The sequence below is a fragment of the Mobula birostris genome, chromosome 2 (assembly GCF_030028105.1).
Source record: "Mobula birostris isolate sMobBir1 chromosome 2, sMobBir1.hap1, whole genome shotgun sequence".
Lineage (NCBI taxonomy): Eukaryota > Metazoa > Chordata > Chondrichthyes > Myliobatiformes > Myliobatidae > Mobula > Mobula birostris.
In genome coordinates, this window is record NC_092371.1 from 94974892 (window position 1) to 95001193 (window position 26302).

At 38.2% G+C, this 26302-nt stretch overlaps 1 protein-coding gene across 1 annotated transcript in view; it reads left to right on the top strand.

Annotated features, from left to right (window-relative positions):
- top3b (DNA topoisomerase III beta) overlaps positions 1-26008 on the top strand; it is an 84570-nt gene extending 58562 nt beyond the window's left edge. The window contains exons 14-17 of the mRNA XM_072245267.1: positions 3178-3327; positions 4557-4657; positions 11534-11735; positions 23227-26008. Coding sequence (XP_072101368.1) covers positions 3178-3327; positions 4557-4657; positions 11534-11735; positions 23227-23714 — 941 coding nt within the window. The 3' untranslated portion in view covers positions 23715-26008. The remainder of the gene's footprint in view (positions 1-3177; positions 3328-4556; positions 4658-11533; positions 11736-23226) is intronic.
- The last annotated feature ends 294 nt before the right edge of the window (positions 26009-26302 follow it).

Genomic DNA, 26302 nt, shown 5'->3' on the forward strand with positions numbered 1-26302 from the left:
GTCCCAGGATGCCTTTTCAGAATGTTTGCAAATGGACAATGTAATAGCTCTGATTTTGTGGCAATAAATGGTGGTTGCCCCTATAAGTAAAGTTGAACACCAATTTAAAAAAAATACATCAACAAATTGCTTCATATATTCACATTGTCTCAATGTGTTGCGTGACATGATTCAAGGAGAATGCCAGCTTTGCCAATATCTCTTATGCTGTACTAAAATGATAACCATCCATTGGGCACATGCTCATCCAGTTATATTTATTGCTGCTGGGGTGCTGCTCAGAGCTAGCTGAGATGTACCTCTGTCTACATCGCCAAACTGTATTCCTTTGCAGTTGGCATTATTTTCTTGGAGAATTGTGTTAGCAGGCTTGCAGAAATATGTACTTTGCTACTGATGTTCATTACATACTTAAGATAAGTACTTTACAATAAAGTATTTCATGTTAGAAAACTAAAAGGGAGACATAAATTATCACCAAGTAAACTTAATCCTTGACAAAAATCAAAGACAGGTTTTGTGTTGTGATGCAGTTCCTCATGACTTCTATTGGTTTTTGGCATGCTGTTGACATAGTGAATAGCTACACTATGGCACAGTGTCAAAGAACATGATTCTCTGGTACATTTGTTCCCCTTAGCTATTCTTGGCAATAGTTCGATTAAACAGTATCCTGCAGAAAGATAACGCAAAAGACAGCTTGTGTAGCCTCTGTGGGTCACATCAGGGAGTATATTGGTAACAGCTTGCTAGCAGTCTTCACTGAGAATGGTATATTTTACTCTGCAGTATACAAAGGAAATGGGTGATTTGTTTAAATTTATTTGGATGTGACTTGAACTTTGCATTTTTATGAGGAAAAAGTCTTGTTTAACACAGAATGGATTTATTTATTACTTCACTTATTTTAAACTGCCCTACATGTAATGGGTTAAGCTGGCCAGTGGTGTAGTGACATCTGCACTGGACTTTGAGGTGAGTGGTCTTGGGTTCAAATCTGGCCAGCTCCTTGTCCGCTTTCCATCTGTGCTGCATTGAGCGTCAAGCTAGCAACTCGGCCTCATAAAAAATGGACAAAAATGCTAAAGAACTGGCAAGGTTACCACCCGATGCACCACACTGCGCGGAAAAGAACAGTGACATGATGAAAGAAAGCTGGCTGGTGACGAGCTTTAGCATGGGTTTAACTGGGAGTGCAGAGAAGCAGCCCCAAACAATTAACATATTCATTCTATTTAATTTCCTTTAGATATTCCTTCTGATATTTATTACCTGTGGTCAGCCTTCAACCTGGCCTTGCAGAGTAATGCTAGGCGAGATTCATGGAGCTGAACAATAGGAAATCTTTATAAAAAGTTTATTGAAATCACAGTATATAAGGTGAAATGCTATAAATAATACACCTGATTTCAGGAAACTACAAAGGAATTGTACAACGTATATATGATAGGTAATTTTATAAACTATAATTAAGACCTTCTCCTCACAATTTCAACCCTCATTCTTTTAAAGCAGCCTCCCTTGATTTAGAATTTTGGTCAATTTTTGATCAATGCTAGTCTATCTTCATGTAGGTACCAATTACAAGATGAAGCAATACTTTTGACAAAGGGTCTTCAATCTGAAATACTCTATTTCCACAGATGCTCTCTGAACTGTTAAGTGTTTCTAACATTATTTGTTATTGTTTCCAGCATTTTTTCCCTTTATTTTCATTTTTTTTTACCATTGCTTTTACTTTCCACCATCTCTCACTATATGCAATTCTTTGTTGCTTTATGGGAAAGGTGCTAAAGCGGCATTGCTCTGTTTGGAGCCAGCATGGACTCAATAAGTCAAATGGCTTCTTTTTCACACCAAAAACATTTTGTTTTTTTTTTTGGATTTCTTCTAGCCTGGTTCAATGACTGAATGCTATGATGTACATAGAATTATTGTTTCTTTCTGTGCCTTGTTGCACATCGGGTGGCAACCTTGCCAGTTCTTTAGCATTTTGTCTGGTTTTTATGAGGCCGAGTTGCTAGCTCAATGCTCAACCCCGTATGGATGGAAAGCATGCAAGGAACCTCGAAGTCCAGTGCAGATGCCATTACTGTTAATGTAACATAGTGTTATTCTACTAGATTAATCTAGAATATGTTCTACTACAAAACTTAAATTGGTTTCGATCACAATGGCCACAAAACTGTTAGATTATTGTAAGATCACAACTGCTACACCAGTGGCTGCTGAGGAAGGAAACCTATCCTTTTTACCTGGTGTGTTATTGACCCTTAAGAGTATGGTTAGCCCTTAACTCCCCTCTGAATTTGCTCAGCTAATCATTTAGTTACATTAAATTGCTACTTACAGTTACTCAGGAAGCTGGTCTAGTCAGGACAGGTGGGGTCAGGAATTAAATATCAAACTTGCCTTCAGAACCCTATTGCAGAAAATTAAAGTTGGAAAGGTCATCCCTCCCCCACCCCCAAATGATCTAGGCTTGACAAGACCCAACTGGCTTCAGATTGTGTTTGTTATGAGAAAGAAAAGGTCCATGCACCAGCAGCTTTTGATACAATAATAGCATGTCCAGATGTTTTACAGCAGCCTTTGTAAGTAAAATAAAATGTGTTTGTTGATCATTTTCAAGCTACGTTCTGCTGGAGATACTCATAGGGCAGGTAGAATCTCTTTCAGATCAATGGCCTGATAGGTCAGACTGCCTTGTTGTCAAGGGTATTCTGTCACCAGGCACACTGTGAAGTGGTGATTATTATCCTCAAAACAGGTCAAGTGTATCTAACCGGGAAGTAGGAAAAGTTGCTCTGGAAAGGTGCACTCACAGTGCACAATCAAGAGAACTTCAGGATGGAGAAGAAGTGAGCTTGATTAGAATAAAAAAAAAGAAAAGAAAGAAGCTCACACTTAAGGATGTAGCATGGGATACAAATATTAAAAGTTGATCACATGTGAGATCCCTGCTGTGTTGAGTAGATTGGGCACGTTTGGTTTTATAGGACCTTATACTGGGGTTGGTGTCAGATCAGGTTTTAATTATGTCCTCAAGCACATCTCTAGGATTGGATTGGAGAGTGAATATCAATCAATCAAGTTCTATCAGTTATTTGAAGCACCCTGCTTCTCTTATTACCAATTACTTCGTAGCATCATGTAAAATATATGATCTGTTTACAGACCAGGAGCTTGTCCTTCCCACTATCCGCAGTGCAGTGGAGAAGCAGCTTGGTCTCATTGCTGCAGGCAAGGCTGATTTCCCTCCGGTACTGGAGCATGCTCTGAATATCTTCAAAAGGAAGTTCCATTACTTCGTAGACTCAATAGGAGGTATGGGTGAATGTTTTAACATGTTATAGAAAATCCCTAATTGCTGGACTGTTCAACTCATTGTTCAAAAAGATATTTTATAAGGCTTACTGCAGATACAGACAGGCAGGTGTGTAATCTATGCTCCTCTCAAATAAACACGCAAAATGCTGGAGGAACTCAGCAAGTCAGGCAGCATCAATGAACTGGAATAAAGAATCGACATTTTGTCTTGCTGAAGGGTCTCTCCCTGAAACATCGCCTCCGTATTCCTACCTGACCTGCTGAGTTCCTCCATTATTTTGTGTATGTTACTCTGGATTTCCACCATCAGCAGAATCTCTTGTGTCCCTGTCAAGTAAAGTTCAGTGGTGGAAGTAGAAGTGCCCTGTAATTTGTCCCAGATATCCCAAACCAGAGCAGATTACACAGTACAAAGTAGGTCCTCAACAAAAGATATTCCCCATCATACTCAGACTAGGAAAATTTGAAGACTGTTTGACTGCATTCTATTGCAATCATATCCTGACTTAATAGGGAGACCAGACCTGTACACAGTGTTCCAGATGAGATTTCACCACACCTTGTATATTTAAAGCAATATGTATTTACTCATACCAAAATCCTTCTGCAATGAAAGACAATAAATATATCCTTTGCCTCCTAATTTCTTGTTGTACCTACAAGTTAACTTTTGTAATTTACATACAAGGAGATGAATACCAGCATCTTTCAATATCTCATGGAAAAAAACGATAATTTGTCTAGGTTTATTCTCCCATTTCTCTACGTTATGCTCCATATTCTATGATCCTGCCTGTCTGTAATCCTTGTGAAGCCTCTCTGCATACTCCTCAGAATCCACACTGCGACTCATCTTAATTAGATGATAACATTGTACAAAAATAATCTGCCTGCCCAAATTAGAAGAGTCACATATGTTGTAGCAATGCATTTTCAATCACTAAAACATTTTTTAAACAATAAAAAGACAGTTGATGCTCGGTCATTTACAGATCTTAAATCTGGACAGATTTTTGATGCTTAAAGAGTGTGGGAACATTTCAGATACATGGAGTTAAGCCAAAGATTGAATAACAGAACAGACTCCAGGGGCTAAATGGCTAAATCTTGTATGTAGTCTTGAAAAATTGAATTCCAGGATTCTCCTTTGAATGTCAGTGAAGGAATCATGGTGGCTTGTCTCCTCTCTGGCTGTTTTGCTCAGTTTGCACTTGATCTCTCGACAGGTATGGATGAATTAATGGAGGTGTCATTTTCTCCCATTGCTGAAACAGGGAAGCCTCTGTCCCGTTGTGGCAAGTGCCATCGATTCATGAAGTACATTCAGGTTGGTAAAAGGAATGTGAAACTGTAGGGTGCAGAGTTAATTGTTTCGTTTTTAATAATCGCATTAATAATTTCTTGCGAATGCATTGGTTCCATTGAGAATGCCATATGTTTGCTGTCCAAATTAACACAGGACATCTTTAGGAATTCTGAAATTATGTCAAGCTGCTGTAAGGCAGGGGTTCCCAACCTTTTTTGTGCCGTGGACCCCTACCATGAACGGAGGGGTCCATGGACCCCAAGTTGGGAATCAGAATCAAAATCAGGTTTATTATCACCGGCATGTGACATGAAATTTGTTAACATAGCAGCAGCAGTTCAATGCAATACATAATATAGAAGAAAAAAAACAAAGAATAATAATAATAAATAAATTACAGTGTACGTATACTGAATAGATTAAAGATCGTGCAAAAAAACAGAAATACTATATATTAAAAAGGTGAGGTAGTGTCCAAGGGTTCAATGTCTATTTTGGAATTGGATGGCAGAGGGAAAGAAGCTGTTCCTGAATTGCTGAGTGTGTGCCTTCAGGCTTCTGTACCTCCTATCTAATGGTAACAGTGAGAAAGGAACATGCCTTGGGTGCTGGAGGTCCTTAATAATGGATGCTGTCTTTCTGAGACACCCGCTCCTTGAAGATATCCTGGGTACTTTGTAGGTTAGTACCCAAGATGGAGCTGTCTAAATTTACAACCCTCTACAGTTTCTTTCGATCCTGTGCAGTAGCTCCCCCCACCCGTATCAGAAAGTGATGCAGCCTGTCAGAATGCTCTCCACGGTATATCTATAGACGTGTTTGAGTGTATCTGTTGACGTACCAAATCTCTTCAAACTCCTAATGAAGTGTAGCCACTGTCTTGCCTTCTTTATAATCATATCGATATGTTGGGACCAGGTTAGATCCTCAGAGATCTTGACACCCAGGAACTTGAAACTGCTTACTCTCTCCACTTCTGATCCCTCTATGAAGATTGGTATGTGTTCCTTCGTCTTGCCCTTCCGGAAGGCCACAATCAGCTCCGTGACACCACTCCACTAGTTGGCATATCTCACTACTGTATGCTGTCTCGTCACCACCTGAGATTCTACCTACAATGGTTGTATCGTCAGCAAATTTATAGATGGTATTTGAGGTATGCCTAGCCACACAGTCATGTGTATATAGAGAGTAGAGCAGTGGGCTAAGCACACACCCTTGGGGTATGCCAATGTTGATCGTCAGCAAGGAGGATATGTTATCACCAATCCACATAGACTGTGGTCTTCTGGTTAGGAAGTCGAGGATCAATTGAAAGAGGATGGAGGTCTTGCTTTGCCTAATTTTAGAATGTATTATTGGGCAGTTAATCTGCGATATGTCTTTTTGGTTATACTGGGTTGATAAGAGTGATCGGCCAATTTGGGTAGACCTGGAACTGAAAGTTGTAAAACAGTTTTATTTAACCTCGTTATTGGGAGCTCCTTTACCTATGCAATTAGGTAAAGTTGTTAATTTAAACCTATATCCTGTGATTAAGTATCCTTTACAAATTTGGCTCCAGTTCTGCAATTTTTTTAATCTTAAAAAATTTTAACTTTGTAGTTTAATTTACCGAAATTACTTTTTTAAGCATTCTTTGAGTGATCCAATTTTTTTACTTTGGAAAAATAAAAGTATTACTTCTTTATTGGATTCATTTAAAGAAGATAGATTGATGTCCTTTGAACAATTAATTGATAAATGTTCTCTTTCATACTCACACTTTCTGCAATACCTTCAAGTTAGATATTTTTTACAAAAATATTTAAGTAATTTCCCTCACATATTGGAGGCTGACCTGTTAGATACTATTGTAGAAACAGAGAAAATAGGTGCAGGAGTAGGCCATTCAGCCCTTCGAGCCTGCACCGCCATTTATTATGATCATGGCTGATCATCCAACTCAGAACCCTGCACCAGCCTTCCCTCCATACCCCCTAATCCCCGTAGCCACAAGGGCCATATCTAACTCCCTCTTAAGTATAGCCAATGAACCGGCCTCAACTGTTTCCTGTGGCAGAGAATTCCACAGATTCACCACTCTCTGTGTGAAGAAGTTTTTCCTAATCTCAGTCCTAAAAGGCTTCCCCTTTATCCTCAAACTGTGACCCCTCGTTCTGGACTTCCCCAATATCGGGAACAATCTTCCTGCATCTAGCCTGTCCAATCCCTTTAAGATTTTATACGTTTCAATCAGATCCCCCCTCAATCTCCTAAATTCCAACGAGTACAAGCCTAGTTCATCCAGTCTTTCTTCATATGAAAGTCCTGCCATCCCAGGAATCAATCTGGTGAACCTTCTTTGTACTCCCTCTATGGCAAGGATGTCTTTCCTCAGATTAGGGGACCAAAACTGCACACAATACTCCAGGTGTGGTCTCACCAAGGCCTTGTACAACTGCAGTAGTACCTCCCTGCTCCTGTACTCGAATCCTCTCGCTATAAATGCCAGCATACCATTCGCCTTTTTCACCGCCTGCTGTACCTGCGTGCCCACTTTCAATGACTGGTGTATAATGACACCCAGGTCTCGTTGCACCTCCCCTTTTCCTAATCGGCCACCATTCAGATAATAATCTGTTTTCCTATTTTTGCCACCAAAGTGGATAACTTCACATTTATCCACATTAAATTGCATCTGCCATGAATTTGCCCACTCACCCAACCTATCCAAGTCACCCTGCATCCTCTTACCATCCTCCTCACAGCTAACACTGCCGCCCAGCTTCGTGTCATCTGCAAACTTGGAGATGCTGCATTTAATTCCCTCATCCAAGTCATTAATATATATTGTAAACAACTGGGGTCCCAGCACTAAGCCTTGTGGTACCCCACTAGTCACTGCCTGCCATTCTGAAAAGGTCCCGTTTATTCCCACTCTTTGCTTCCTGTCTGCTAACCAATTCTCTATCCACATCAATACCTTACCCCCAATACCGTGTGCTTTAAGTTTGTACACTAATCTCCTGTGTGGGACCCTGTCAAAAGCCTTTTGAAAATCCAAATATACCACATCCACTGGTTCTCCCACTATCCACTCTACTAGTTACATCCTCAAAAAATTGTATGAGATTCGTCAGACATGATTTTCCTTTCGCAAATCCATGCTGACTTTGTCCGATGATTTCACTGCTTTCCAAATGTGCTGTTATCGCATCTTTGATAACTGACTCCAGCAGTTTCCCCACCACCGACGTTAGGCTAACCGGTCTATAATTCCCCGGTTTCTCTCTCCCTCCTTTTTTAAAAAGTGGAGTTACATTAGCCACCCTCCAATCCTCAGGAACTAGTCCAGAATCTAACGAGTTTTGAAAAATTATCACTAATGCATCCACTATTTCTTGGGCTACTTCCTTAAGCACTCTGGGATGCAGACCATCTGGCCCTGGGGATTTATCTGCCTTTAATCCCTTCAATTTACCTAACACCACTTCCCTACTAACATGTATTTCGCTCAGTTCCTCCATCTCACTGGACCCTCTGTCCCCTACTATTTCTGGAAGATTATTTATGTCCTCCTTAGTGAAGACAGAACCAAAGTAATTATTCAATTGGTCTGCCATGTCCTTGCTCCCCATAATCAATTCACCTGTTTCTGTCTGTAGGGGACCTACATTTGTCTTTACCAGTCTTTTCCTTTTTACATATCTATAAAAGCTTTTACAGTCAGTTTTTATGTTCCCTGCCAGTTTTCTCTCATAATCTTTTTTCCCCTTCCTAATTAAGCCCTTTGTCCTCCTCTGCTGAACTCTGAATTTCTCCCAGTCCTCAGGTGAGCCACTTTTTCTGGCTAATTTGTATGCTTCTTCTTTGGAATTGATACTATCCCTAATTTCTCTTGTCAGCCATGGGTGCACTACCTTCCTTGATTTATTCTTTTGCCAAACTGGGATGAACAATTGTTGTAGTTCATCCATGCAATCTTTAAATGCTTGCCATTGCATATCCACCGTCAATCCTTTAAGTGTCATTTGCCAGTCTATCTTAGCTAATTCACGTCTCATACCTTCAAAGTTACCCCTCTTTAAGTTCAGAACCTTATGAGTATGAGTCCTTTGATTAAGGGTTCTATTGGAAGAATTTATAATTTATTATTACAATGGGATAAGCATCCTTTATCTAAGATTAAACAGGATTGGGAAAAGGAACTTAATTTGACTTTTATGATGGAGGATTGGATGCGGATATTGAAGTTGGTTAACTCTTCTTCAATTTGTGCTAGCCATTTATTGATTCAATTTAAAATTGTACATCGTTATCATTTGACAAAGGAGAGACTTTCTAAAATCTGTTCTAATGTTGATAGTCATTGTGATAGATGTAAAACTGAGATAACTACACTGACACATATGTTTTGGTCTTGTTCTATATTGGAACAGTTCTGGAAGTCGGTTTTCTCAACAGTTTCTAAAGCACTTAAAATTAATTTACAACCTAATAAATTAACTGTGCTTTTTGGAATAGTTCCTCAAAGTATTCATGGTATTTCTGTGTCTGGCCAACATGTTATTACATTTGTTACATTGATAGCTAGGAGGGCCATTTTGTTGAAGTGGAAGGATACATCAGCTCCACCTTGTCACAATGGGTCTCTCAAGTGACGCTATGTCTTAGTTTGGAGAAAATTAGAAGTCGAACCTTTGAACCTTTATTTGATTTTGAGAAAAAATGGGGCTTATTTGTTCGTTATTATCATTTGAGTTAATTGATACAATTTTTCCACGATCTAATTGTAAATTTTTAGTATATTTTCTTTTCTTGCTGGCGGTATGATGTTTATTTTTAGAAGCTTTTTGTATGACGCATGACTCCGGGGTTGTACACCTAATAGGTTCTCTTTTTTTTCTCACTTTTCTGCTCAGTAGGGTTTTTTTTGTTATCACAAAATTTTGTTTTCAATCTTTAAGATAATGTTTTTTTTTGAGGCTTTGTAAGTGTTGTTACTTCGATGTACTCATGTTATTTTTCCTATATATACAATAAAAAGATTTGAAAAGAAAGAAAGAAGAAGTCGAGGATCCAATTGCAGAGTATTGTAGAGGGAACCCCTGCTTTTAATGTTACTGCAGGACATTCAAAAGCATTGAAAAGATCTGAGAACTTTGACATACATTGGAAGTTGGAGGATAAGATCAATTAATTAATTTGAAATCCAGCTGCTCTTTTTAACAACAAAATCAAACACCAAAATAATGTGAACGTCAAATTGAAAATATAATGCAGCCTGTCAGATGTCTCTAATTTAAATGTGATACCTCTCACAACAGTTTATAGTACAATTTATATTCATAAGAACAACATATGAAACACTGGAGAGACTCAACGGGCCGGGAAACATCTGTGGAGGGAAATGGGCAGTCAACGTTGTTGTTGTTGTAACTAAGTTACATGAGAAACTGGAGAAGTTATAGATATGAGTTTTCATTCATCATGACTACAGACATTCTCCTGGAGTTGTTCTTGGTAGAGTCACACAAACTCAAAACACACATCACATTTTGATACTCTTAAGATCAATGGCAACGGGAGGTAATTCAATACATTGGTTACTTCAATATTTTGTGTTAACAGTGCTTCCTTTGAATTTGTTTACAATGGTGAACCCATAGTTGTCTTGAGTGAAGCAGGCCATATGTGAATGTTTCATGGTCAACAGTTTTGCAAAAGTGTGTTATTAACTTCAATTTACATTAAGAACTGAAGACTGGTTCTCATTTGAATTCATATTTGATACATTCAAATATCACAACCCCTCAGGACTCATAGCACCAGGTTCAGGAACAGTCAGGCTCAACCATCAGGCACTTGAACCAAAAGGGATAACTTCATTTGCCCCATTTTTGAAATGCTCCCACAACGAAAGGATTTACTTTCAGGGATTCCATCTCATGTTCTTGATATTTATTGCTTATTTATTTATTCATATTATTTCCTTCTTTTGTATTTGCACAGTTTGCTGTCTTTCACGCTCTGGTTGAATGCCCGAGCTTTTCATTGGTCTTTCACTGATTCTGTTATAGTTATTATTCAGTAAATTTATTGAGTATGCCCACAGGAAAATGAATCTCATGATTGTAAATGGTGACAGATATGTGCTTTGATAATAAAACTTGCTTCGAACTTTTGAACTTTAATAACTCCTGAATAATCCTTGATGTATATTTTGGTCGAGACCCTTCATCTGGTTTGCTTCAGTCCTGAATAAGGAAAGAACAGAACAAAGTCAATGTAGGTGAAGGGTAGTGAATGGAAGTACAAAGTTCTGTTCTTGCAGTTACAGATATTATAGAGTCCACTCTTGCTACAGCTAATGAAAGGGGAATGAACATCTTGTTTTATCACATTATAATTACTGAACATGGAATTTGATTCTAGAGTACAATATAATTACCAGGCAGAAAATATGAGGTCGGAATTCTTTCATTCTATGTACTGGGGAGGAAGTAGGACTCCAGAACAGTAACTTTTAATAGATTCTGGGCAGAGAATGGAACTCCCATATTCTAACATTGAGTTTATCAGATATTGAATACAGAATGGTTACTTCCACTGGCTGTGAATGGAAATACAATACTGATGGATCATTGTTCACCGGTCTGTGATTGTGAATTTGAGGATCTTGGTTTGTAGTTACCAGGCTTGTGGATGGAACTCTAATGGTTTAGTTGTTCAGTTACCAGGTCTGGATACACACTCTTCTCAATATACGATTGGTAGGTAGGTGAACTGAACTGTAGGATTCCATTTGTAGTTAGCAGATATTAGTAATCATTGAAGTAAAAAAAAACTATGGCCATTCTGCAGTAGTACTCTAATTCAATAACATACTACTTAAATTTGATTCTTACCTTTCAGGCCAAACCAAGCCGGATGCATTGTTCCCATTGTGACGATACCTACAGCTTACCCCAGAATGGAACTATCAAACTGTATAAGGAACTCCGCTGTCCACTAGATGAGTTTGAACTGGTTCTCTGGTCTTCTGGTTCCAGAGGAAAGAGCTACCCTCTGTGTCCATATTGCTACAACCACCCACCATTCCGTGATATGAGGAAAGGTAAGATGTTTGTCAACATCGTTGCTGACTGAGTTCACCTTGTTTGTGAATCTGCTGTAAATAGGATGCAAATAAGCAAGGAGAGTTGGTATTGATATATTTCCAATTTACATTTTTCCTTAAGCATGCTGTTTGCTAGGAGGGTTCTATAAATGTCACTGGTTCGCACTGGTTCTTAATGGGTGATCCAAAATAAAGCAGTGACCAGTGATATGGGCTGTTCAGTTGTGTAAGTTTTATGATATTTCCCCAATTTGAGTAATCAGATAGAAAATTAATCCCATTCAAGAACAAGGTAGCTGAAGCCTGATGGCTTTAAGCACAGACTAGATTCCAGAGACGACCTAATCTGTTTTACTCCATGGTCACACTACACCAAAGTATATGATGAGGATGGCACATCCACCCTTATGAAAATTAGACCAACAGTAGAAAGCCTGAAAACTCATAATGCCCTAGTACAAAAAGGTGGATTCTTGACCTCACAATTTACCTTGTTAATGACTTTGTGCCTTGTTGTCTACCTACACTTCCTCTGTAACTGTAACTCTTTATTATGCACTCTGTTATATTACATTGAACTACGTCGATGCACTGTTGTAATGAATTAACCTGTATGAACAGTATGCAAGACAAAATTTTCACTGTAGATTGGTACATATGACAATAATAAGCCAATTTACCGATTTTCCTGCTTGAATCCAAAGAGTGGAGCAGGAGCTTGCTGCAGTTCCCCAGCATTTACATTCATTACTGTGCTCTTGAACTCTACACTAGCTGAGCCATAACCCAGAATCATAAACATATTCATTTGAAAGGCAGTTATATAACAACAAGGAAGAAGTTGTTTTTTCCCTAGTTTTTGTTTTAATTATTTATTTCATTCCTAACATTTTTAACTGTTTCTGAAGGACATTCAAAAGCATTAAAAAGACCTAAGAGCTTTGACATGCGTCAAAAGCTGAAGGTTTGACAATGCTGTCCATGAAAGGATTTTTAAAGTTCAAAGTAAATTTATTATCAAAGTACACATGTCACCCTATACTGCCCTGAGATTACTTTTCTTTCAGTAAAACAGAGAAATATAACAGAATCAATGAAAAACTATACACAAATACTGGCAAATAACCAATGTGCAAAAGATGATAAATTATGCAAATACAGAAAGAAAAACAATATTAAGTCAATAAGTAAACAATACTGAGAACATGAGTTGTAGAGTCCTTTAAAGTGAGTCCACAGGTTGTGGGATCAGTTCAGTGTTGAGGTGAGTGAAGTCAGCTATTTTGATTCAGGAGACTGATGATTGAGGGGTAATAATTGTTCCCGAATCTGGTTGTGTGGGACCTAAGGTTCCTGTACCACCAACAGTGAGAAGCGAGCATGGACTGGATGTTGGGGGTCCATAATGTTGGATGCTGCTTTCCTACAACAGCTCCCCTTGTAGATGTTTTCAATGGTAGGGAGGGTTAGACTCTAGCCACTATTTCTGTAGGCTTTTCTGTTCAAGGGCATTGGTGTATCCATATCAGGCTGCGATGCAATCAGTTAATATACTTTCTACCACACATCTGTAGAAGTTTATGAAAGTTTTAGATGACATGTCAAATCTTAGTAAACTTCTAAGAAAGTAGAGCCGCTGCTGTGCCTTCTTTGGAATGGCACTTGTGTGCTGACTGAGGACAGATGGTCTGAAATTATAACACCAATGAATTTAAAGTTATTGACCCTGTCTACCTCTGATCCCCAATGATGACTGGCTCTTGGACCTCTGGTTTCCTCCTCCTGTAGTCAATAATCGGTACTTTGGTTTTGCTGACCTTGGGTGAGAGGTTGTTATTGTGGTACCATTCAACCAGATTTCCAATCTATATGCTGATTCGTCACCACCTTTGATTTAGCCAACAATGGTGTTGTTGGCAAACTTAACTATGGCATTGGAGCTATACTTAGCCTCACAGTCATAACTGTAAAAGTGAATAGAGCACGGGGCTAAGCATACAGCCTTGTGGTGGATGTGTGGTGAAGGTGATTGTGAAGGAGATATTGTCAGTCTGAACTGACTGGGGTCTGCAAGTGAGGAGATTGAGGATTCAGTTGCACAAAGAAGTATTGAGCTTAAGGTCTTGGAACTTATTGTTTAGTTTTGAGGGGATAATAGTGTTGAATGCAGAGCTGTAGTCAATAAAGAACATTCAAATATGTGCATTTTTACTATCCAGGTATTCCAGAGCAAAGTGAAGAGCCAATAAAATGGGTTTCTACTGTTGACCTGTTGTGACTGTAGGCAAATTGGAGTGGATCAAAGTCACTCCTCAGGCAGAAGTTGATATGTTTCATGATCAACCTCTCAAAGTACTTCATCACAGTGGATGTAAGTGCAACTGAATGATGGTCATTGAGGCAGGTTACCACGTTCATCTTGGGTACTGGTAGGATTGAAGCTTGCTTGAAGTAGGTGAGGACCTCAGAATACAGAAGCAAGAGTTGTCGGGAGCTTTGGGAGTTCATGAAGATGCCTATGTGTTCTGTTGGTCAAAGCAAGCATAAAAGGCATGGAGCTCATCTGGGAGTGAAACCTTGTTATCGCATATGTCGCTTGGTTTTACTTTGTAGGAGATGATAGCATTCAAACCCTGCCACAGCTCTTGAGTATCCTTCCTTTCTTTCTTTTTAAATCTTTTTATTAATTTTTCAAAATTACAAACTCAATAACAAAGTTGGTACAAAGAGATTGGAAAAATGTTTATCAACATATATAAAATGAATTTTAAGTAACATAGATATAAAAGACTTCCAAACTCATAATGAGATTAAACATTAAAAAAGAAATAACAAGAAAAAAATATATAAACAAAAAAAAAACCCCAAAAGAAAAAAAAGGAAAAAAAAACCCCAAGAAAAAAAAAACAAAACAGGGCTAGACCAACAGCTTATATCGGACATGTTCGATAATGTCGTTAACTCCGCTCCTCTCCTCATATAATTTAAGTTTAGAAAAAAGATTTGGAAAGGTCAGATTACATCATATGAAAATGTCGCATAAAAGGTTTCCAAGTTTCTTCAAATTTAACCGAAGGGTCAAAAATATCACTTCTAATTTTTTCTAAATTTAAACTTAATATGGTTTGAGAAAACCATTGGAATGTAGTTGGAGGATTAGTTTCCTTCCAGTTCAACAAAATAGATCTTCTCACCATTAAAGTAACAAAAGCTATCATTCAACAGGCTGAAGAAGACAAAGATCTATGTTCTACCATTGGCAATCCAAAGATTGCCGTAATAGGATGGGGTTTTAAATCAAAGCATAGAACTGTTGAAATAATATCAAAAATGTCCTTCCAATATTTTTCTAAAAGAGGACAGGACCAAAACATATGAGTTAAAGAAGCCACTTCAGAGTGACATCTATCACAAGTAGGGTTTATATGGGAATAAAAATGAACTAGTTTATCTTTGGACATATGAGCTCTGTGTACTACTTTAAATTGTATTAAAGTATGTTTAGCACATATAGAAGAAGTACTAACTAATTGAAAAATTTTATCCCATTTCTCTGTAGGTAGGGAAAGTTGAAGTTCCCTTTCCCATTCATTTTTAATTTTGTCAGATATATCTGGCTGTAATTTCATAATTATATCATAAATTATTGCTATTAATCCCTTCTGCAAAGGATTAAAGCCTAAAATTTTATCAAGAGTGCCAGAAGGATTGGAAGTCGGAAAGGTAGGCAACGTAATATTTTAAAAATTTCTTATTTGTAAGTATCTAAAAAAATGAGATCTAGGCAAATCAAATTTCTCAGATAACTGCTCAAAAGACATAAAGCAGTTATTCAAAAATAAATCGCGAAAACATATTATGCCTTTCGTTTTCCATATCAAAAAGGCTTGGTCTATTACCGACGGTTGGAAAAAAAAATTAGATATAATAGGACTTGATAACATAAATTCATTCAGGCCAAAAAATTTACGAAATTGAAGCCATATTCACAATGTATGTTTAACTATAGGGTTGAAAATTTGTTTATTCAATTTAGATAGTGCAAAAGGCAATTAAGTTCCTAAAATGGAGGCTAAAGAAAACTCTTGTACAGAATGGCCTTCAAGGTTTACCCAATGTGGGCTTGGAGTTATATTCCAATCTTGTGTCCAAAATATTAAGTATGGATATTAATTGCCCAATAGTAAAATCTTAGGACAGGCAATGCCGAACCACCTTCTTTCTTAGATTTCTGTAAGTATTTTTTACTTAATCAGGGATTTCTATTTTGCCATATATAAGAAGAAATTTTAGAGTCAATAATATCAAAAAAAGATTTAGGAATAAAAATCGGTATCGCTTGAAATAAATATAAAAATTTGGGTAAAATAATCATTTTAAAAGCATTAATACGGCCAATCAATGATAGAGACAAAGGGGACCATTTAGTAGTCAGTTGTTTAACCTGATTAATTAATGGTAAAAGGTTGAAATTGAATAGATCCTTATGTCTCTTAGTAATTTTAACTCCCAAATAAGTAAAATAATCAGTAATCAATCTAAATGCAGAATTTCTATAAATAGGAACCTGCATATTTAATGGAAAGAGTTCACTCTTACTTAGGTTCAGTTTATAACCAGAAAAGCTACTAAACTGAGCAAGCAAAGTTAATACTGCCGGAATAGATTTTCCTGGGTTAGAAATATATAATAGTAGATCATCTGCATATAGTGATAATTTATGAGACTCATTTCCACAAGTAATACCAAATATATTACGGGAGTCATGAATGGCAATAGCTAGTGGTTCCAAGGCAATATCAAATAGTAATGGACTAAGAGGGCAACCCTGCCTAGTACCACGGAATAGATGAAAAAAAGGGGATCTTTGGTTGTTAGTAAATACCGAGGCCAAAGGGGTAAAATACATCAGTTTAATCCAGGAAATGAATATCGGACTAAAAGTGAGTTTCTCAAGGGTATTAGATAAATATACCCATTCAACTCTATCAAAAGCTTTTTCAGCTTCCAGTGAAACGACACATTCTGGAATTTTGGGTGAAGGCATATAAACGATATTCATTAATCTCCTAATATTAAAAAAAGAGTAACGATTTTTAATAAATCCAGTTTGATCAGCAGAAATAATTTGGGGTAATACATTCTCCAATCTCGTTGCCAATATTTTAGAAAAAATCTTAGAATCAACATTCAGCAGAGATATAGGCCTATAAGATGCACATTCAGTAGGATCCTTATCTTTTTTAAGAATTAGGGAAATAGAAGCTCGATAGAAAGATTGTGGTAATTTACCTATTGAAATTGTATCCCTAAAAACGCTACATAGCCAAGGAGTTAGTGTAGTTGAGAAAAATTTTAAAAATTCTACTGTAAATCCATCTGGACCAGGTGCTTTACCTGAATTCATTGAAAAAATAGCATTCTTTATTTCCTCTACAGTAATAGGTACATCTAGTTTTGAACGTTCATTAGATGATAACTTTGGAATATTCAATTTCTTAAAAAATTCATACACTATAGTGGAGTCATCAGGAAATTCTGATTGATAAAGAGAGGTATAAAATTCTTGAAAGGATTTATTAATCTCGTCATGGTCAACTGTCAAAGTGCCATCTTGTTTACGAATTTTAAGAATCTGTCGTTTAACCGAGGCCGATTCCAATTGATTGGCTAAGAGTTTCCCAGTTTTATCACCATGTATATAAAATTGACTCTTAGTTTTGATTAATTGACTTTCAATTGAAGATGATAATAAAAGGTTATGTTCCATTTGAAGTTCAACTCTCTGTTTATAAAGTTCTTGATTAGGAGCTATGTTGTTCGTCCATAGTTGACGTCGAAGAGGACCTCGACACCATAATGATGGTGTTGGACTAGCGCGTGATTTGGATTTAAGTGAGGGAGAGTTGCGTAGCGTCAGCCTCACTCTCTCTTCCCAATTCCCATCTGGATCCAGTGGCAAGACAGAGTCTAGACGGCTGGAGATGAGACTAGGCGCAGTGGATGACCAGGACGTCTTCTGTGTCTTGTCCTGCTCTACATGTTCCACGACGCTTGCAGAGACTGCCTTCTTGACCATTGGACCTTCCGCTGGTCTCGTCCGCTCAATCCGCCGGAGTCTGTCTTCACATGCTGGGATAGACAACTCCCTATCTCACAGAGGGTTTAAGACCCGTCGGCTACCCTCACCTGGTTTAGCCGGCTTGTCGAAGCCATTGCCCGGGGTGTGGCCGCTGTCGCATGCAAACAGCTACAGGGAGCCACAGGTGAGAGCTGAGTGCCAGGTGGGGACCAGAAGTGGAATAACCGCCCTGAAAAGGATGCGACATGTTCCCCCACCAGAGGTGCTACCCCTCCCTGACACCCCATATACCCCATATAGGAGCTATAGAATATTTCTTATCAACTTCTTTAATCTTGATAACCAGTTTAAGTATTTCCTTATTAGTTCGCTTTTTTAGTCCAACAGTGTATGAAATAATTTGTCCACGAATATATGCTTTAAAAGTATCCCAGAGGATCCCACTGGAAATATCATCCGTGGAATTCGTTGTAAAGAAAAACTTAATCTGTTCATCAATAAACCTAACAGAATCTGAATCTTGAAGCAAAGAAATATTAAATCTCCATTGTCTAGAATTAGTTGATATATCCCTTAAGTTGATAAATAATTTCAACAGTGCATGGTCAGAAACAGCAATAGGATCATATTCACAACTCGTAACAAAAGGAATTAATCGAGAGTCAATAAGAAAGTAGTCAATTCTTGAATAATGCTGATGTACATGTGGAAAAAAAAGAGAACTCTTTGTCATTTGGATGCAAGGATCTCCAAATTTCTGAGATTCCAGAGCCAATCATAAAAGAGTTAATAAGGTTAGCCGATTTATTCGGAAGTGCTTGATTAAACTTGGATCTATCTATCAAAGGGTTTAAACAACAATTAAAATCACCACCCATAATCAGCATATAGTCATTTAAATTGGGAAGAGATGTGAGGAGATTCTTGAAAAAATCAGGACAGTCAACATTTGGAGCATGAACATTGAGCATGGCAACTTTTTTATTAAATAGCAAGCCAGTAATCAATAAAAATCTGCCATTAGAATCTGAAATCGTCTCATAGTGCGTAAATGAAATTGACGAATCTATAAATATAGAAATGCCTTTTACTTTAGCTTGTGAATTTGCATGATACTGTTGGCCCTTCCAGAATCTAAAGAAACGTTGATTATCCTCTTTCTGGACATGAGTTTCTTGTACAAAAATAATATGAGCATTCATCCTGTGGAATACTTCAAAAATTTTCTTCCGTTTAACCGAGTGGCTTAAACCATTTGTATTCCAAGAAACTAAATTAATGGTCTTATTCATCATAATGAGCTCGAGTATAAAGAATGTAAAGGGTTAACCAGAGTAGAGACTCATGACCCCAGAAGAGGAAAAAAGGTCCAAAGAGGAAGCGAAAGTTACGGCATTTCAGACATTTTAGTAGTTTCTGGTCAGCTCGTTTAAAAAGAAAAAATGAAAAAGGAATAAAAGGAAAAATACCACCCACCTCCCACAAAACTCCAGAAAAAAGCCAGACAGTGGCCAATGCTAAATCTAAGACTAAACCTACCCCCATCTTTCCGGAGGGCGACCCAACAGAAATATGTTTATCAAGAAAAACACCACCCTTATGGAAAAAAGTAAAAACTAACTATAACAAGAAAAAAAAATCTAAAACGATTAAAAGCATTAAAAAGTTCCTTGCTACTCATATTTCAAAGAACATCAAACATTAAATCATATTACTATATTAATTTTTCAAATGTAAATGATCGGAAGTGACGTAAGAAACAGCAAGGATTCTGGGGAGAAGTAAAAAAAAATCCCCCATTTTAAAATATAATACTTTAGTAACATTTCGAAAAGAAAACAATCATTAAACTTATAACTAAATAACTACCCAAAGGTATTAAGAGTAAGATATACAGGATCACTAACAGAAAAGCCTAATATCGTTTAACTATAAAAGACGAACCTACACTGCCAGATCGAAAAAACAAAGCCTCGAACTAAACAATCGGAGACGAGAGAAAAAACCAAATGATACATTGATTAATCCTCCGTAAAGGGAGGCAGATCATCGAGAAAACTTTGGACTTCCATCGGATTTTTAAACAGACTGCGCGAGTTATCCAGCATAACCACTCTCAGACGGGCTGGAAACAGTAGCGCTATTTTATAGCCCCGACGATAAAGTTCTGCCATCTGAGGTTTAAAGGCCGTCCGTTTTTTCAGTATGTGTTGGCTGTAGTCTTCAACAATTCTGAACTTGAAATCTTGAAATTCGATCATACCTTTCTTCCGAGCAGCTCGGATAACTCGTTCCTTCTCGTGGACATAATGAAACCGAATAATGATCGGTCTCGGTTTAGCCGATTTCTCCGGATTAAAACGGAATGAGCGATGAGCACGATCTAATATCGGTGGTTCTTCCAATATATCAGAGCCAAACACATCCATTAGCAATTTAGAAAAATATTTAGTAGGATCTCCCTTCTCCACATCCTCAGGGAAACCAATTAAGCGCAAATTCTGTCGTCGGGAACGATTTTCAAGATCGATAGTCTTAGCTTGATAGCGTTCCAATTGCTGAGTTACCGAAGTTAAACTTTTCTCGAGCGCTTCAATTCTTTTATCTCTTTTACGACCATCTTCGTCTAACTCCGAAATCCTGATTTGATGTTGGTCGATTTCAGGTCTGAATGTTCTTGATTCTTCTTTCCTCAAATTCAACGCTTCTTCAATTGCGTGAGTCTTCGATTAACTGTATCTTCTAAAAGTTTCTTCATTTGTTCCATAGTTACCGGAGTATCCTTCAAAGTTCCAGGATCACCATTTTTTTTCCGTTCCCGGCGGAACCTTTCCCTTCTTTGGCTTCTCGTGCTCTGGTATTCATTTTCAATAAGTAAAAGTCATAGTTCAATAATATAGATCATTTAGTGTAGGTATAGGTAAGGTAAGTAAGAGTGGTTGAGTATCCTTCCATGATTCAGTCTTTGTCTGGAATTGCCACCGCATGGGAAATGGCTTTCACGAGGTCATTCTGGAAGAGTTTACAGGATGGGTTTGTTCTGTCCCATCCACATGACTTGATTCATGACACTGCCTCACCACTTGGTTCCTAACTGGTCTAAGGAATGTGGATCTGGTTTGGTCCACAGCAATACCTGGGCAGTGTTTTATCCATAACTCTCCAGGATCACTTGCTTGTCAAAGGACTACTAGTCAGTACATTGGAATTTAGAAGTTTTAGAGCACGGAGATTTTTATTGGCAGATAAGTGCAGCCAAAAATTGAAAATGCAAGAGCCTATAAGTTTAAGAAAAACAAAACAGGTAAAGAAAAGAAAAACCAGGAAGTTATTACTAATGATGAGCACAGGCTTTGAATTGTGGGTAGAAAGGAAGATTGAAGGGGGTAAAAAAGCTGGGTGAATTCTATACTTAAACTGTGAAGTATCATTTCAAATGGGTTAATATTATGAATAATTTTCAGACATTGTGATAATTTCATTTCATTGACATTGGGAGTTTGATTTCTTTTCATTCTTTGCCTCCCTCTTTTTTCCCAAGAATCCACGTTTATTTTTAGTGTCCGCTGATGGTTGTGGTGATAGTTCTCCTTTAACTCTTGTGTTCTGTTAACAACTGCTTCATGCAGTATAGACACAAGAAAAAGGTGATCAAACATATCTAATCTGTTGTTTTAACTGGGTGGCACTGATGGCAGTCATCAGTGATTTCCATGTTGTTCCGTACATTTATATTTGAAGACAATGTGGATAAATCCTGAAACAGAACACTAACATTTTGTAAAATTAATGATTTAAGATGTATGCAAATTCTTCCACTTTCTTAGACATCTTCCTTTGCAGATAAGAGAAGTAACCTTTATTTTTAGCTATATAGCCACGATTTTGCAGTAAAGTTCATAAAGGTAAACACCCCGGTCATTTATTTTGCATCATTCTAACTAATAGAGTTTGGAGGCCAGACGTTTAACCCAATCTGCTTCAAAACATCCACCACTGTCCATGTACCAAAGAAAACCAAGGTAACATGCCTGAATGATTGGCATCCTGTTGCACTCCCCTCAATCATAAGCAAATGCTTTGAGAGGCTGGTCAAGAACTACATCTGCTACATGCTGCCACCCACACTGGACCCTCTACAATTCATCTACCAACACAACCGATCAACAGACATTGCCATAGCCACAGCACTACACACCATCCTCACTCACCTGTAGAAGAGGGATGCTTAGGTTAGAATGGTGTTCTTGGACTACAGTTCAGCATTCAACACCATAATTCCCGTCAGGCTCAGCAAGAACCTCGGCCTACACCTCGCCTTGTGCAGCTGGATCCTGGACTTCCTGTCAGATTGCCAAGAAAACGACCTCTCCCTCAATGTTGTAAAAACAAAGGAGTTGATCGATTACAGGAGGAACGGAGACAGGCTAGCCCCTAATTACATCAATGGGTCTGAAGTTGAGAGGGTGAGTAGTTTCAAGTTCCTCAGTATACGCATCACCAAGGATCTCATCTGGACAATACATACTGGCTACGTGGTGATAAAAGCACAATAGCGCCTCTTTCACCTCAGACGGCTGAAGAAGTCTGGTAAGAGGCCCTAGGTCATCAGGACTTTCTACAGGGGCATCATCGAGAGCATCCTGACTGGCTATGTCATCACTGCCTGGTATGGGAACTGTACTACCTTCAGTCGCAGGGAATTGTACTACCCTCAATCACAGAGCACTGCAGAGAGTGGTGCAGGTAGCCCAGCACATCTGTGGATGTGAAATTTCCCCTATTCAGGACATTTACAGCAGCAGGTGCGTAAAAAGGGCCCAGAGGATCACCAGGGACTCCAGCCATCCCAACCACAAACTGCTTCAGCTGCTACTGTCTGGCAAGTGGTATCTCAGCATGAAGGCCAGGACCAACAGGCTCTAGGACAGCTTCTTTCACCAGGCCATCAGATTTATCAAAACACATTGATCTGATTGTATATCTGACTGTACATTGATCTGATTGTGTATCTGTACATTGATCTGATTGTGTATCTGACTGTACATTGATCTGATTGTGTATCTGTACATCGATCTGATTGTGTATCTGACTGTACATTGATCTGATTGTGTATCTGATTGTACATGTATACAAAGCAATTATGTGTACAATCTTAGTTTTTCGGCAGTATCTTCCCACATTTCCCCTCTTTTTTGCATGTACATGGCGACTGAGACGCAACATAAAGATTTTTACTCCCTTGAATATAAGAAATAAAATAACTACAAATGCAGTCTTTCAGCAGATTGCTTGTTGCTCCACATAACCAATTATTCTTCTGTTAGTAGTAAGATCAATTGATAGGAACATGACTGAGGTCAGGGAAATTCATCTTGTGACTCATTATTTGTTTTTCTTTCTTAGGAATGGGATGTAACGAATGCACCCATCCGACCTGTCAGCATTCATTGAGCTTGCTGGGGATTGTCCAGTGTGTTGATTGTGACAGTGGTGTGCTGGTCTTCGACCCCACCTCAGGCCCCAAATGGAAGATGGCATGTAACAAATGCAACGTGGTGGTGCACTTCTTTGAAAATGCCCACAGAGTGAAAGTATCATCTGAAACCTGTGACGTGTGCGAAGCAGCAATCGTTGATGTAGATTTCAACAAAGCAAAATCCCCACTGCCTGGTGAAGCAACACAGCATTCAGGCTGTGTCTTCTGTGATCCAGTGTTTCAAAACCTTGTCGAATTTCAGTATGCCAAAATGAAACACCCAATGCACAGAAGTGGTGGAGGACAGGGACGAAGACGGGGCCGAGGGAGAGGCAGGGGACGTAGAGCTCCAGGCAGGGGCAATCCGAAGAAGCCCAAAGACAAAATGGCTGCTCTAGCTGCTTATTTTGTGTAGGTGTAAGTAAGGGATTTGAATAATGCATAGTTTGCATTTTCATTGCTTTGTTTAGGGAATTTGTTTTCTTCCTGTTTTGCTCTAGCTGAAGATCTGAAATAAAGCCTGAAACCCCAAGGAAATGAGGAAAAGGAAAAGAAAACTCAGAAGAAACTATGGAATCTGCAGGCTGTGCAGCTAGGATTTGGGCACATGACTGTGTCAAACTAAAATAGCTCACCTTCAAAATAAAATAAAATATGTGGTTCATGAGGCCTCCAGATATATACAAATGGTGCTAAATTTATTATTAGTTTAGTTGTGTTGTTCATGCAATATACAGTTTGCCTTGTCCTAGAAATGTTTAAATTTGTGCTTCACATGTGTTGAGTAATTTCTCTGATTGCTGAGCTGGCAAATGTATGACATGATACAGCTTTGAGAAAATCAGCATTCAGTACTGATCTCAGCCATGGTAAGAATGGCAGTAGAAAACTTTTTTTTCGTGTTCTTAGTTAGGTACAGATCAAGGGGAACTGACTGAGCACTTTTTACTCTAAAGAGCACAGTATACGTGCAAGCCCATAAAATGAGAACAAGTCCTTCAAAAAGGAGATCCAATATCCCTGCTCATGAATTGAGAATTATCAGTGCAATAATTTAAGCCTTGGATTTTTGTTGTTGAAATGTGTTGAAGTTGACAGGTTAAGTCTTCACAAAGTTCAGGAAGTAAGCATTTGGGGATGAAACATGCAGTGAAAACAATGTGAAACAAGTATGTCATGTTCAACTGGCACAATGAATATTTGTCCAGGAGCATTTCCATTGCATTATTTATAATGTCTGACCACTCTGAACAAGAGTGAGAGATTCATACAAAACAGAACCAGGTCCTTTGGCTCATCACATCCTTACTATTTGTTGTAATTATCTATACTAATCACATTTGCCCATATTAAGTCCATACCCTGCTATGCCAAATGCAGCTTACAAATTGTGATTACATCTGCCTCCACCATCTTATCTGGCAGCATGTCCCAGATAGCGACCAATCTGGTGAAACACTGTCCCCTCAGATCCCTTGTAAACCTACTCCTATTTGCCTTAAACCTATGTCCTCTTGTTTTAAACACTCCTCCCCCAACCCCAATAGGAAATTTATTCTTTCTATATCAAGCTTTTAAATACCCCTATCAGGTCACCACTCAGACTCCTTACATCCTGGTGAACTTCCTCTGTACCTTCTTCAGCACAACTACATCCTTTAATCAACTCACGGGCTGAACACATGTTGTGACAAATACAAAATGCTGGAGGAACTCAGCAGGTCAGGCAGCATCTATGGAAAGAAATAAACAGTCAAAGCTTCTGGTCAAAGTGTCTTTGCCTGAAACGTGGACTGTTTATTCCTTTCCATAGATGCTGCCTGACCTCTTGAGTTCCGCCAGAATTTTGTGTGTGTTTCTCTGGACTTTCAGCATCTGCAGAATGTCTGGTGTTTAGAACTCATAGCTGAGTGACTTTAATGGGAGTATAATGGAGGCCTTTGCAGAGTTCATTTTCCCCCAGTAACAGAAGATAAATTTCTCACCCAAATGTTCTTATGAATGTTAACACACTTATTGTTCTGGCACTTCTGAACTTATCAAGTATTCAACTTGCACAGTTTCTCCCAGTAATTGTTTAACACTGTGTGGGTGATGATGGGTAGTTGTCCTTGATTTTACCTGTTCTCAGGGAGATACTTCAAGGAGAGATTCATGAGAAGAAACCTCTTCTTTATCCAGAGTATAGTCAATCTCTGAGATTCTCTGCCTCATTTCAAAATTAGAGAAATTAAGGCAATGTAGAGTTAGTGCAGGAAAGTACCACCGAGTTAAAAGATGAACCGTGATCTTATTGAATGACAAAGCATGCTTGGGGGCATAAACAGCACTTCTATTTCTTATGTGTTGGTATTCTGATTTTAAAAAAACACACACACACAAAGTATTACCTTCTGTGTTTATGTACTGTGGGTTTACCAGCCAGAATAGTAAAAGCTGCCTGCACTTCTCAGTATCACTGTCTAAGAAACATGGAAAGCAATTTTAAAGAATATTATTTTCTCTGTATCAATAAGATAGCTTGAAATAAGCAACAACTAAAGTATATCTTAATTCTAGAGAAGATGGGATCTACAGAGGAAATATACAAGGCTGCAAAATCTGATGTGTGTTGTAAGAACACTAGTTACTATGCATATATATGTTTTGGCACACACTAAAGATTGTTATCCCTTTTAAAAATTGAGCAAATAAACCATCATTTCTGATATTTTTATTTTCTGAATTTTCTTAATTATTATTCTATTTCCTGGTTTTTCCTATGGTCTGAATTAATTATATCTGTTCTGTCTTTTAGCTAGTAGGGTAAGATGTGAGGTTTACAACAATTACTCCAGTTTCTTAAGATGGTTTAGACAATAGACAATAGGTGCAAGAGTAGGCCATTCGGCCCTTCAAGCCAGCACCGCCATTCACTGTGATCATGGCTGATCATCCACAGTCAGTATCCAGTTCCTGCCTTATCCCCATAACCTTTGATTCCGCTATCTTTAAGAGCTCTAT